The 15194-nt window shown below is 46.2% G+C and overlaps 2 protein-coding genes across 2 annotated transcripts; one reads left to right on the top strand and one right to left on the bottom strand.

Annotated features, from left to right (window-relative positions):
- The first annotated feature begins 3465 nt into the window (after positions 1-3465).
- LOC109781090 (mitotic spindle checkpoint protein MAD2) lies at positions 3466-5108 on the top strand. The gene is made up of 7 exons (XM_020339666.4): positions 3466-3760; positions 3838-3853; positions 3979-4109; positions 4219-4339; positions 4454-4557; positions 4674-4795; positions 4886-5108. Exons 1-7 carry the CDS (start codon positions 3688-3690, stop codon positions 4940-4942), a joined length of 624 nt encoding a protein of 207 aa, XP_020195255.1. The 5' UTR covers positions 3466-3687; the 3' UTR covers positions 4943-5108.
- A 175-nt stretch (positions 5109-5283) lies between these two features.
- On the bottom strand, positions 5284-10482 carry LOC109781089 (trihelix transcription factor GT-4). Its single transcript, XM_020339665.4, has 5 exons — positions 9729-10482; positions 8906-8944; positions 7232-7318; positions 6501-6728; positions 5284-5923 (listed from the first exon to the last, which is right to left on the bottom strand). The coding sequence occupies exons 1-5, from the start codon at positions 10450-10452 to the stop codon at positions 5709-5711; spliced, it is 1293 nt and encodes a 430-aa protein (XP_020195254.3). The 5' UTR covers positions 10453-10482; the 3' UTR covers positions 5284-5708.
- Between the last annotated feature and the right edge of the window lie 4712 nt (positions 10483-15194).

Genomic DNA, 15194 nt, shown 5'->3' with positions numbered 1-15194 from the left:
GGACATCAACAAGGCCGCAGCCGGGCCCACGTCTGCCAAGACTCCACCACCGTCCCCATGCAGCTGCTAGCTCAACCAGCTGGGCAGGCGCCTGCGTGGCGGCGTGCGGCCTCTATGCCAACTCAGCAAGCACCTACGTGGTGGCATGCAAATCTTCCTGAAGACTCCGCCTCCGCGCCAGCACAGCAGCCAGCCAACGTGGCACAGCAATGCCTCGTTAGCTCGGACGCGCGTCGGAACCAGGCGAGGCGGCGACAGCTGGGACGAGCTTCCTTGCCGTCCCCGATAAAGCAAGAGGGGCACGTCGGCAGCGCATTAAATGCGTTTGTCCAACAGTGCCAGAGGATAGACTCATCCACTGTACACCTTTCCACCTCCTGTGTGCCACTGTGGCAACCCCTTTTGTCTATAAAAGGAGGCCCGAGGCATCCAGGAGAATGATTCGGATCTTTTGGGCAAGTTACACCCCGTAGCTAGCTCAAGAACACAAGAACACTCAAATACATCCACTAAAGAAAGACTAGGGTATTACGCATCTCCACGGCCCGAACCTGGGTAAACGATATGTGTGCTTCCTGTCAGACCCGCACTTTGCACAACCCCGCGCCCGCCAACCGTAGAAGGGATCCCAGTGATTCCATAGGTGTCGATTTCCCCCCTCACGTACGTTCGCTGCTTGATCGGTCGGAACGAGAAGAAGTTCGAGTACATCAACCGCGTTGTCAAACGCTTCCGCTTTCGGTCTACGAGGGTACGTGGACACACTCTCCCCCTCTCGTTGCTATGCATCTCCTAGATAGATCTTGCGTGAGGTAGAATTTTTTTAAAATTGCATGCTACGTTCCCCAACAGGTTTCACGTTGGAAAAAAAATGATGCAATTAATGGGCTAATAACTGATTTTTGCCTATTCCCAAAGCAAGAAGTCCTATGAATAGGAAATTCAAATCTGAAAAGAAGTACTACTAAATGGAAGCAACGAAACAATACAAAGAAATAGACATGTCCTACCCACTAGCTTCCTGCTTCTCATGCCCAACGTCTTTGGACCATCAGATCCTAACTAGAAGAGATCTAGACCGCTGGCTCGGGAAAATAAAGGGAAGAATCTCCCAACAATTTATCAATCTATCTGGACCATCGGATCCTAGCTAAGCGATCTAGATCCTTTTTATATATAAGTCACTTTTGGTCTTGAAATTTCATTTCATGGTTGATGCAATTTATCGTATTGTGGTATTACTTCTCAAAAGATTGTAACCTTTAGACATAGTCCCTCCATCGTGGGTTTTTAGTCACATGTTTAAAACCCGAACAATCAAGAAGGACCTAAATGGGTGATATAGTCAACATATTAATGCTACATGCATAACCACCCCTCTCGTTCATGCATAGGTTGGTTTCATGTTGTAAACCAATACATGATGCACTTTAATGGGCTCGTAACTGATTTTTGCCTATTCGCAAAGCAAGAAGTCCTACGAATTGGAAATTCAAATCTGAAGTAGAACGTAAGCAACAAAAAATAAACAGAGCATTGCACATGTCCTACCCACCAGCCTCATGCTTCTCATGCCCAACGTGTTTGGACCATCAGATCCTAGTTAGAAGAGATCTAGACCGTCGGCTTGGGAACATAAACATGAAAACCTCCCAACAATTTATCAATGTGTTTGGACCATCAGATCTGAGATAAGCAATCTAGATCCTTTTTATGTATAAATCAAATTTGGTCTTGAAATTTCATAGCATGGTTGATCGACTTTATCAATCCGAGCTAACTGATCTAGATCCTTTTTATATATAAATCAAATTTGGTATTGAAATATTATAGCATGGTTGATGCAATTTATCAGTATTGTGATTTTACTTCTCAAAAAGACTGTAAAATTTAAATATGCTCCTTCCCTCATGGGTTGTCAGTCACATACTTATGGTCCCAACAATAAAGAAGGACTTAATTGGGTGATATAGTCAACATATTAATGCTACATGCATAACCAACCCTCACCTTCAGGCTGGTCATAGTGGGGAGTAACTTATACTAGTGTCATGCATATGACACTGGTCTAAATTACTATCTTCATAGTGCAAAGTAACATAGTACCAGTGTCATAGATGGCTTCATTTATTAGCTTGTAGACTCATCCTTTCTCGGGAAGCGCTATGTTACAGTAACATATTATGTTACTCCAAACACCTCTCTCTTTATTAACTACATGCCACATAAGCAAAAAATTCTTGAAGTGTGCTATGCTACTACCTAAGTTACTCCCACTATGACTAGCCTCATGCATATGTTGGTTTCACGTTGAAAACCAAAACATGATGCAAATTAATGGGCTCATAACTGATTTTTGCTTATTCCCAAAGCGAAAAGTCCTACGAATAAGAAATTCAAATCTAAAAAGAAGAACTACTAGAACGGAAGCAACAAAATAATACAAAGCACTGGACATTTCCTACCCACCAGCTTCTCATGTCCAACATGTTTGGGCCATCAGATCCTAGCTACAAGGGATCTAGACCATCGGCTTGGGAAAATAAACACAAAAACCTCCCAACAATTTATCAATGTGTTTGGACCATCAGATCCGAGCTAAGCGATCTAGATCCTTTTTATATATAAATCAAATCTGGTCTTGAATTTTTGTAGCATGGTTGACGCATTTTATTAGTATTGTGGTATTGCTTTTCAAAAAGATTGTATCTTTTGGATACTTCCTCCATTGTGGGTTGTTAGTCACATCTTTAAAATCCCAACAATCAAGAAGGGTGATATAGTCAACATATTAATATTACATGCATAACACCCCCCCCCCCTCCTCCTTCATGCATAGGTCGGTTTCACGTTGGAAACCAAAACATGATGCAAATTTGTTGGCTCATAACTGATTTTTGCCTATTCCCAAAGCAAGAAGTCCAACCAATATGAATTTTTGGAAAAATAGAACGGAGCCAAAGGAAGAGAATGCAGTGGACATGCTTGCAGCCTTCTACTGCTACTCATGCCCAACGTATTTGAATCAACAGATCCGTGCGAGAAGCGTGTCCCCCCGCCCCAAAAAAAAACGGGAACTATGCTCTTCTTTCTAAACCATATTATTTCTTCCCACGGCGAATGTGGAGTTTAGCTGGCCTCCTCACTCATCACTCCGCTGTTTTTTCTTCTTTGTATTCGGGGTACAAGTCATTAAAGCAAGTCTAAACAATCTTTGTCCGCGCCACAGTGCATTCGATTCGTGACCAGATACATTTCAGTTTCTTTTTTTGATTTGGATACATTTCAGATTTCATTAGCTTTTTTTTTTTTTGAGACATCAGATTTCATTAGCCGAACAAGGAAACTTTTTGGCAGCAGCAATCGCGCACCCGAAGCCCAGTGCAGTGGCCCACCACCCACCCACAGACGACCGTTGGGGGGCGCCGGTCCGGTCCGGTCCACTTTAAAAGGCAGCCCCGTGCGCATCCACCAAATCGACCGATCCATTTCGAAAACGCGACCCGACTTCCCAATTTCCCCATTTCCCGTCCCCATTCCATAGCCCAGCCGCCGCCTCGCTGCCCGTTGCTCCCCTTTCTTCTTCCCCCGAGAGCCAACTCCTCGCCCGCCGCACCCACAGCCGGAGAGAGAGAGAGCGCGAAGAAGGCAAAGCGCCGCCGCGAGGACGACCGAGGCCGAGGAGTGATGGCGTCGAGGACGGCGTCCAAGGACATCATCACGCTCAAGGGCTCCGCCGCCATCGTCAGCGAGTTCTTCGGTACGCGCGCGCCGCCACCCGATCCCCCCCTTCCCATCCTCCCCTCTCCAGTGTCTGATCGGATGATTCGGTGGCAGGTTACGCGGCCAACAGGTGCGCGACGGGCCGGCAAACAGCGGCGTCGTCTCTATCCCCGACGCCGGTTTATTTGAGATGGAGCGGGTAAGAGCCAAATTTTGGCAATGGGGATTGATTCGTGGTGTTTGGTGTGGCTGCAGCATCCTGTACAACCGCGGGGTGTACCCGGAGGAGAGCTTCGGCAAGGTGAAGAAGTACGGCCTCCCCATGCTGCTCACGCAGGACAAGGCCGTCAAGACCTTCCTCACCAACCTCACCTCCCAGCTCTCAGGTTCGTCCTCCCTCCCCATCCGAGATCTCTCGTTACCGCCTTGTTTTGCTCATCGAGGAAGGAAACATCCATTATTTTTCTCCTCACCTGTATTTGCTGCGGTCCACAGAGTGGCTGGAGGGTGGGAAGCTGCAGAGGATTGTGCTGGTCATCATGAGCAAGGCCACCGGCGAGGTGCTCGAGCGCTGGAACTTCAACATCATCACTGACGGCGAGGTCGTCGAGAAAGGGTATGCATATACGCCGCTCTGATCCTCCTGCCTCCTGTCTCTTCGATTATTCGATTCAGTCCTAATCGAACTGAAGAAACAGCGGTTGATCTGACGCTTCTGATGGCTTGTCAGGGCGGTGAAGGAGAAGAGCGACAAGGAGATCATGAGGGAGATCCAGGCCATCATGCGGCAGGTCAACTCCTGCATCTCCTTCCTCCCCTGCCTCGATGAGCCATGTAAGGAAGGATAAGCAGAGCCGCGCCGCCATTGCTCCACACCCTGTTGGTTCTACCTTGCGCTCTTAGTTGGGGCACACTCCCTTTTTAACTGAAGCGTCGATCGTTTTGGGCAGGCATATTCGACGTGCTGGCCTACACCGACTCGGACACCACCGTGCCCTTCACCTGGATGGAGAGCGACGCCAAGCTCATCGAAAACCCGCAGATGGTGAAGCTGCACTCGTTCGACACCAAGGTAACAACAACAATTCACTCATCCTCCGTCCATTGGTGGTTGCACTGCTCCATGAAACCTAATGCTAATGGTGCGTTTCTGTGACGGCAGATCCACAAGGTGGACACGCTGGTGTCGTACAAGGTGGACGACTTGGACGAGCAGTGACCTGTGGGTGTGACCCAGAGCGTCCAGACATCCCCTGTAGGCGTGAAGCTCTGTGTGAATCGTTCATTCACGTCTGGCCGTCGTTATCGTACTGTTGCCCCCCTGCCTCTACCAAAACCTGTACTGTTATTTCTCAAAAAAAAAGTACTGTTATGTTATACCTGAATTGGATGTATCGCCTGCCGTTTTCCACGCACAAGCTCTGAGGCGAAGTTTGCCAAACAAACCCTATGTGTTAGTTTTGCCAAATAACTACTCCTTTGTAAAGAAATATAAGAGCTACTTTAGTGATCTAAACGCTCTTATATTTCTTTACGTGTCAGTCTGCCTCATTCAACATGTAAACAACAGCATGAAGCAATTGAATGAATCTCAAACAGCCTGGTCATGGCTCCTGTAACAACAGCACCGAGCAAAATGAAACTCGGGAAACCTTACAGAGTTTGTTTCCATGGCTATATATTTACTTAGATAGCCATTCCTATAGTCTTAAAATATGGCTCCCGAATACAGGAATACATTTACAGTCAGGGATGCCTAGAACTGGCTTCGAACTATGTTCACCTGTATGGACGGACCACTTCTATGGTGGACATTAATTTAGGGGTATGTTTTCCCATTTATTTTTTATTATCATAGCCCAAAAACTTGCCGATTCGGCCAAAACATGGGCAATCAAACCCTCTCCACCTTGGCAGGGCGAACTTGGGCTCAAAACCAACATACCCCAGATATAGACGCCCTTTGTCGGACAAATGATGCAGGATCAATCTACAAGCGAGCGCATCCCCTGGTAAATCGCGCCAGGGCGAAGATCGTCCAGAGTATCAGCAACTCTGTAGCCACTATACTCCCTGAGGAGTGTCCAACCACGCCGTGACAGAAAATCTCTGAAGTCGTCTTCAGTGTAGAATGTCTTATCTTCTGTCCGGACTGTCATGCGGTCTGCATCTTCGAATGTGCAGAGTTTGATTGTTATCCCTGAAATGAACATCTGGGGATGAGATTGGATCGACAACCTTCTGTAACCACTTCCTCCGTTCACAAATATAAGGTGTTCTAACTTTTTTGTGAATGGGATGTATATAGACACGTTTTAGTCTGTTTGTTCACTCATTTCAGTCCATATGTGGTCCATATCAAAATATCCAAAACATTTTATATTTGTGAATGGAGCGAGTACAATTTTTGTAATGGAGTTAAAAAGAACTTCAATAGTGATTAAACCAACAATTGCTTTGCTTCATACATATTGAGACAATTTCAATAACAATGTGCACACAAACACAGGTTGCCGAATAGGTTCATTTTAGTGGGGCCATCATGATCATTACTAGAAGCATCAAAATGAATGCCCATGAGTATGCATAGAAGATTTACCGATTACTGACCAGTGACCAAGATGATGCAAGATAGATGCAAAATTCATCAAGTCAGGAAGGAAAAATGAACAATAATTTATCAATGATCCATAGAACTATACTATGTCCTTTTTGGTTCTTAAGATAAGAAAAGTAAAGAATCTTATTTCTTGGAAAATAATACATTTCACAATTACCATTATCAAGATGAAGAGCATATACTCCGACTGGCATGTCCCTGTCCAAGGAACGAACAACCTCGTCCTCATCTTCAAGCCAAAAAGCCCGCCTTGTTCTTAATCCAAAGGCCGATTTGATGGCCTCTTTAATTGCCTCGGCAGTACCATCAATCCCTATTCTTTTAGTATAGTCACCCCACTTGACTAGGATGACCCTCCCACCATAAGTACCTTGATTATCTCCACCTGTATGAGGTTTATGCAGGTTTCCCAATCAATGCAACAGATTAAGAAAAGGAACATAAATAATTGAGTTGACCTGAGAATGTTATTATTCAGTGCTAATTTGTGTTGCTAGAGTTGAGTGTTGATTCCATCCAAGCAAAGTTCTAGCACCTTAAAACATAGTAATAAAATTTATGTGTTACCTATCAAGTAGAAATACACTAAATCAGTAGCAGCAAGCCAGCGAGTAATAAGACTATCAACAGATGCTTCCACATTCTAAAAATTGCACCTATGAAGAGTTCGTTAAGTTTATAGGTTCTTAAAATCATTTTTGTCTTCAGCTTTCTTAAAGGAGCAGGATATTCACATAACAAGAACAAATACTAATCCAGTTAAACACCAAATTCAGTTCATTAACTGAACAGTTGGACAGCAGCATTCCCAATCGTTCCAGTTTCATGCTGTTGAAAATCCATAAGACCTTATAATGTATTCAACTTTCATTGTGTATGAACCAGTACCATTAGTTGAGGTGTCTCTCCAGTTCCATGGATTCACACCATTGGTTGCAACTGCATCAGCTGTCGTTAAGGCAAGTGGATGACTCGCTGTAAAACAGAAACAGGCAAAAAAAAAAAATCACCACTAATCCCTTGTCTTCACAAACCACAACTGCAGTAGGCAAATATTCATGACAGAAGTTGGATTATCAAAATACATGAACTGAATAATAAAACGATAAGGTGCAATTCAAGTTTGAGTTAGTACCAAACTGGTCAAAACGTCATCTTTACATGATGACGCATCTGACTTTTTTCCTTGATTAGTGAGCTATTTGGTTTAGATGTCAGGTTTTTTCACGAGTGAAGTGCAACAGAGGTCCTACAAGTACACCGAGGGTGTCAAGCAGTGCTGTAGCCAGCGGCACACCCAGAATTTTGAGGTATTTTTTTACCATATAGGAATTTCTCCAAGTTAACCCTTTTAAACAGCCCCCAAGCATAATAGGCAATAGCCCAATCAATTATTTTTGAGTGTGCACACCCACAGTTTTATTTCTGGCTACGCCACTGGTGTCAAGTTAGTCCTAATAGTGCGGAAGTGCGTATTTGTGTCCTGTGCAATAAGTGAGTCACAAAAGGTCCTACCTGGGCCAAAACAGTGTTGGCCTGCATCATGGTGGGTCGAGCACACTGCCACATAGGCTGAGGGTCACTTGGAGGCAAAACTCACTCGCCAGGCATTTACAACACCTTTTCCAGTTACAAAAAATGTTGAAAGTTCTAATCATAAATCCTTTTCTCCATCCTCCTATTTATTACCTCTCTTCTTCTTCTACCAACTGCTCCTCTCTCTCTCTATCCACTTTTCCAACACCCCACCTCCTCTTTCTCCTCTCTCCCATTGTTGGGAGACCCTTCTCCTGTTTGTCAGCAGGGACACGGGCAAGATGGGCACTTCTTCATTCGCCGGAGCTGCAGCTCTGCCACTCGCTTCCGAATCACCCCTGAACATCACACGATTTGACCTTCAGCTGGCCTAATTGGCAGTGGTCAACCCACCACACTTGGAGGTCAGAACTGATTCAGCCACGATAGGACCTGCAATGCCTCACTTATTGCATTACTGGGACTGAAATATGCACTTTCATTAGGACTAACTCGACACCCTCTGCCAGCATACTTATAGGATTTCTAATGCACTTTACTCTTTTTTTGTTAATTTACAATGATATAACTGTGCTTTTCAATCAAAGATAATTTCTTTCCCTGCATTCTCCTTTTGAGAGTTTTTAATCTCCATGTTTCAGTCTAAACAGTGTTAAAATTATGTATCTTACCATCTGGCATTTTTTTTTATAAAACCTCACCAGCTCTATTTCTAGAATGAAGTTTACAACTAGCGAGTAATGAGAAAAAAAGTTCTACAAGGCTAAGAAAAAAAAGGCCTCACCAAGAAACTCAGTATTGTTGGAACATTTTTGGTGTGTTCGCCCATTAAATGAAAATAACAACTGGTCCACAAATGACTTTAGCTCAAGCTTGGTATGTTAACCTCTAGGCAGGCACAACTTTCTGACAGAATATTGAGCCAAGTAAGTGGAAGATCATAGGTATAAACACGGAAGATGCTGACAAAATGAGATACAGAAAGAAATAGGTAGCAATTATTGCAGAGGAAGAATATATTAGTACCTTCAACAGGACCAAATGGAATGTTGGCATCTTCAAAACCTAGATTGATATCAGTGAACATGAATCCATAAGCTAACAGAAATCCAATCGATCATAAATCAAATATAAACACAAGTCCAAATGTTCAGTTACTAAACCCAGCAGTCATTATTAAGTAAGCAGACCCACCAGACACATATAAATCCAAAACCATATCAGATAGTGCTATCTAGTATGCACCCACCCACACACAACCCCGAGCTGGAGACCCATACAAATTGCAATGAACTAACTTCATGCTACTACACAATGTTGTGCCAGTAGTCAGCCAATGAACTGGACAGAAAACAACACTGTAATGTCCGAATTTCTGCAGTAAGGTGCTTCTAACAGCTTAAGTTGCTATTAATTGGCGGTGCACAGGCAATAACTAATTGATGCGTACCTAAATTTACACTGATGTATACCTAAGCAATTGATTTATGGTCAAAACTCGAGGTTGTAAGGGGCTGTTTGGTTTGAAACTAAGTTTGCCAAAGCTTGCCACACCTAAGGTTAGGCAAGTTTGACCAACTTAGGCGTGTGTTTGGTTCAAGCCACATCTTAGGCAAGCCACACTATGGTCCCACATCACATACACACAAAAACTTGTGGCTCTCATTTTGAAAAACTAACCTTAGTCAAGTTTGGCAATATTGTATGACAAAGTGTGGCACTTCTAGGCCTAGAACCAAACAGCCCCTAATTTGTCATACTACTGTGACGAAGAGTTGAAATGCCTCTATCCATTTCAGCACAAAAAGCAAGGCTGTCTTAGTCAGAAGGATAAGGGGGAGCATCATACCTTTATCCGCGAATTGCAGGTAAGACTCGATCTTGGAGGTGGGCGTGGGGCTCTTCGCGGCGCCACCTCCACCACCACTCCCCGCGGGCGAGGCGGCCGCCTTCCCGCGGCGCTTGAGCAGGTCGTCGATCTCCTTGTAGTAGGCCATCTTGGCGGAGCCGTTCCCGCCGGCGCCGGCGCTGCTGCGGGCGTGGCTGCGAGCCTTCTTGAACTCCTTGAGGAGGTTGCGCCACTTGTCGGTGCACATGGTCGGGGAGCGGTCGAAGCCCTGCTCCCGCATCTTGGCGGAGATGGCCTCCCAGAGGTGCTTGTTGGACTTGGAGGTGTTGAAGTGGTTGTCCATCTCACGGCGCAGCGCGATGAGGCTGAGCGTCTCGTCCTGGACCCAGGTCTCGGCGCGCTTCTTCGGGGCCGAGGCCCGCGAGGAGGAGTCGTGGTCGTGGGCGCCGCCGTCCTCGCCGCTGCTCTCCGGGAGCAGCAGCGGCGGGGTAGGGGGCTGCGGCCCGGCGAGGAGCATCGCCGCGGCGGAGGAGCGGCGACGGGTGGTGGGGTCTGGGAGCGAGACTGTGTTGCGTGCGTGAGGCGAGGTGAGCGGTGGTGGGAGTGGAGGCTCACTGGAGAGCGCAGCCGGGGCCCCTCTCCCGACGAGGGACGGTCGGGGTCTCCGGGAGGAGGACAAACTTATCAGAGGACGGCCCTGCTGAGCCCGGCCCGACCCGGCCATGACTCGTATGGCCAGCGTAGCGGGCTAGTCGAGCCCAGTAAATTTCAGGTAGCACATCCAAGTCGAATCCTCCTCAAGGTCCAAACCCACAACCACCCTCGCCTACTCTTTCTTTTGTAATCCTCAAAAAAAAAAATATTTCTTTTGTCTAAAAAAACTACTCTCTTTCTTGAAAGAAGTTCATAGTTCACCCTAAAATGTGGGCTCACGGACACATAACCCCCTGAGGTGACCCTAAAATCTACAAAACCGGCAAATCATACCCTTGAACGGTTTTGGGGCCGACGTCACATTTTAGGTGGTTTTGACTGATAATTACGATGTTGACCACTTTTCTTTTACCCTTCGGCTATGAGGATGTTGAACCCAACAAAAATAAGGGATGACCAGATCAATTTAGGCATTAGATCAGGATTGAACTCCAACGGCTGTGAGGAGCAGCTGCCATGGCATCAGCGACTTCATCCTCCGCAGGGGCAGCGGCTCCAGTCTTTTGCTGGCATGCGGCCTAATGTTGAATCTTAATTTGTACGCATGGTAGAAAATTTAGGACAAAAGAAGGAAGGCACTAGCTAAAAATAGTCAGAGCAGATTGAATCGAACTATCAAAGTTGACGAACAGTTGGTGGGACGATCGACAACTGGGCCTCTCGCTCACCATAGAGGAGCCTCTGCCACCACGGACAAGCCTCAGCAGCAACTAGTTGAGTCCATGGTGGATTGGTGGCCAAGTTTGACGGGAAGCACAACGATGGCGGTGGAGCGGCCGCTCGCCAGGGTGACGGGCTGGCGCCATCGTGGCCTTGAACCAGCATGCGGGGAGCGTCTCCGTGGTCCAAGAATAAGATCAAGCCGTCTATCTTTGTAGTGCGGCACGGCTCCAATGCAGCATATGTTACCGCCGGCGTTGACATCATCGACTCCATTCCACGGACCACATCTCCCACGCAAGCAGCACGACGACTACGTCTCGGCGCCTGTCAGAAGTGTTGCCCTTTGGTGCCGGGCGCCATCCACGATGGACGAAGCTCGGGTTGATGGGCTTACCGGGGAGGCGCCAGCAGCGCTGGGAACACCGGGGGAGCTCAGGAAAGGCGGCAGAGGCGTCGGGCATCATCGGAGCTAGGGAATCATGCACAACGGTGGCAGGCCAAAAACGAGGAAAATGACGTCCACGCTGCAATTCGGGAGGTGACCCGCACCAATCACTTTGGCAGAGTAGAAGAGGGAGGCGCGGGGAATCTTCTTAACGTTGCGATGTGGCTCAAGGTGGCCGATGGTCGTGTGGGTGGCGCCCGCGGGGGTGGTGACCGCCGCACGGTCGCGTGCAGGGCACGCGATTCCCGTCACGAGAGGGTGAGAGAAGGGGGAGGGAAGGGGAAGGAGGAGGCTGGGGTATATGGGGCGACGCTATAGCACCTCGGGCGGCGGCGGCCATGGCGGTCCGATGAATGGCACACGAGAGATGGGGAGAGGAGGAAAACGACGTCATCTCCAAAACCACCAAAATCATAACAAAACCGCTCTAGGGGTAGATTTATCCGGTTTTGAAGATTTCAGGGTCAAAATTGTACCAAAGTCAACTTGGGGGGGGGGGGGGTATTTGTCCGTTGAGGCACATTTAGGGGTGAAAAATGGACTTCATTCCTCTTTCTTAAAGCATCTCCAACAAATGATGAAAAAATTGATGATGTAAACACAATTGTAGAGAAGGAGAGAGAAGATTTTTACAACTGTCATGGCTGCTGCTTGTTGCTTTAACCAGATGATGTAAATGTGATGTACAAAAATTTGAAACTAAGCATGATCAATGCTCCATATTATAAAGGACTACATATATCACTACTACCTCCGTCTGTGTTTATTAGACCCCCTTGTATTTTGGATCCAACTTTGACCATGTATTTGACTAAAAATATATAAATTATATGCTATATAGTGGATTTGTATTTGAAAGATGTTTTCTATGGTATAATTTTTGTGACATATAATTTGCATTTTATTAGTAAAATTCATAGTCAAACTTTGGCTCAAAATAAAAGGGAGCCTAATAAACCCAGACGGAGGTAAAGCATGATGTCTATATGCAGACGAACACGAATCCACTATCTAGAAAAAAATTGATGTTTATCTGCAGACGAGCCATCGATCATTTGCGATCACACAATAGGCTCTCAATGAAAGCACCAATGTCGGTGTTAAAACTGGCAGATCTTGGGTAGGGGGGGCGAGCCATTAGATCGGATCGATGGTTACAAGAGAAGAACACACAAAGTCTACCCAGGTTCGGGCCCTATTGAAAGGATCGAGATGGACCTAGAGGGGGGGTGAATAGGTACAATTACAAATTTTAATTATTACTTAGCAATTTTAGGCAATAATGCGGAATATGAAGATGAGCCTAACAAATGCAAGTGTAGTACTAAGAGCTAAGCAGGATAAACAAGTAGCACAAGTATGTAAGTAAGCAAGCACAATATGATATAAGTAAGTGCTAAGAGAAAAGTAACCACAAGTAGAGAGTTAGAGTTAGGAATAACCGCAACTCCGGGAGACGAGGATGTATGTCGATGTTCACTTCCTTGGAGGGAAGCTACGTCACCGTTAGAGAGGTGGATGTTACCACGAAGGCACACCAACGCCACGAAGGCTCACCCTATCCTCCCTTTGAGACAACACCACAGAGGCGTTTCTCAACCACTAGTGGTAGACCTTGGGGTGGTCTCCAAACCCTTGCAAACTTTTCGGGGAGTAATCACAATGGTTGATTCCTCTCCGAAAGACTCCTACCGCCTAGGAGTCTCCAACCTCCTAGAGTAACAAGATCCAAAGGGAAAAACTCAAGACTTGCTCAAATCACGATTTGCTTCGGTCACAAGAAGGAGAGGAAGAAGATCTTTCTTTTGATTGGAACAACTCTTCGAAACTCTCAAGAATCAAACCGGGATCTAGGATTTAATGTGTGAGCAAGGGAGAGGGAGCACTGGTGTTCTTGAGGCGTGTTTGAGTGAAGTGTTCAACCTTATCTCGAAGAGGTAAGGGACTATTTATACCACAAGCAAATTAGAGCCGTTTAGGCAGAGATTGTCCTGCCCGGATGATCCGGAAGACCATCCGGATGGTCTGGCCAGGGTCCGGATGATCTGGCTGAAGGCCCGGATGCAAGTGGAAGTAGCAGAGCTGCGAGGAGCCCGGATGATCCGGATGACGGACCGGATGATCTGGCTACATCCACCAAGGTTCTGTAAATATAGGGGCAAGATTACCCGGATTATCTGGGACAGGATCCGGACGATCCGGGCACAGCCCGGATGATCCGGGGCAGCGTCCGGATGATCCGGCTTCAACCATTAGTGTTCTGTGATGAAGGGCGCACATTACCCAGGTGATCCAGAACAAGGTCCGGACGATCCGGGTTTAGCCCGGATGATCTGGCAAGGAGTTTGTGTAGAGAATGAGGAGGAGGAGTAGGTTTTGGCTAAGGGGTTTTGCTAGGGATTTTGGTCCTTTGTGGAAAATTACTTGTGAGAAAAAATATGAGCAAGCCTTGAACCTATACCTCGGATCCCCTCTTAATAGTGCGGGATTCCTATTACTCAAGAAATATAAAAGAGCACGATGCTTCGTCTTTGTTTGCTCCTTTCCTCATTGATAATTTGCTTGAGTAATATCTCATATGATGTGATCATGATGCACATTAGAAAAACTAGAGGACTAACGACCTGTGTATATACTTAGCAAACACGGTTAGTCCCCTATATGTAAATTTGTCATCAATATCAAAAATATTCTTTAAGAGCAAGATTGCACTTTCAATCTCCCCCTTTTTTGGTAGTTGATGAGAAACTACATATAGCACTCAACAAGTGAAATGTGATGCGGATAATTTTAGGAGAGTAGTCCGGTATGTGTTTTAGGAAGAGCTCCCCCTTAATATATGCAGGGATGTGTTTTAGAGAGAGCTCCCCCTTAAAGTATGCATAGGAACGAAGTGATAAAATACAAAATCATGCACATATGGAGTGGATACCCTCATTCGGAATATGATGTTGTAACAGTAGTGTAGACATACACCATTAAAATTAACATAAGCAACGATAAGCAACGAATGAGATAGCATACTTAAGCTTTTACATAGTAACATAGACTCATACAAGGCAGCATAACACATGACCAAGGTCCATTACAATAATAATACAGAGTCCAATAATTAGAGCTCAATAAACATAGCAGAATCACACTCATACTCCTAAGAATTACATCTCCCCCTTGGCAGCAAGTACCGAAAAGGGAAAGACGTCCGAGAAAGTAGGAGGATCACTCAGCATCCTCATCATCATCATCACCATCACTCAGATCAGCAGGTGCAAGGAAGAACTCCGGAAAATCAGTGGCAGAAGGAAAGTCGACCTCCGGAAGAGGAAGCCGATCAGGAATGGGCTCATCAGGCTCAACAGGATTGCCAGGGCGCGCACGGAGACGAGCCCTAAGTGCATTTGCCTCCAAGATATGGCGAACCTCCTCGGTAGCAATGTGAGTAGCGGTGTAGCGGCAGGTATCAAAGATAGCCTTATGGGACTTCCCAATAAAGCGAGCAAGGTGGTCAAAAGGCTTCATGAAAGGTTTAGTGTGGCACACGGAGGAGCAGGGGCCTTCCCCCTGGAAGACTCATCACGTGGAGTCCATATGGAGTGCGTGGATGTCTTGACAATGGAACACGGATAGACCGGGTCGATGACTCT

The sequence above is a fragment of the Aegilops tauschii genome, chromosome 2 (genome assembly GCF_002575655.3).
Source record: "Aegilops tauschii subsp. strangulata cultivar AL8/78 chromosome 2, Aet v6.0, whole genome shotgun sequence".
Lineage (NCBI taxonomy): Eukaryota > Viridiplantae > Streptophyta > Magnoliopsida > Poales > Poaceae > Aegilops > Aegilops tauschii.
This window is presented reverse-complemented; position numbering and strand designations above follow the sequence as displayed.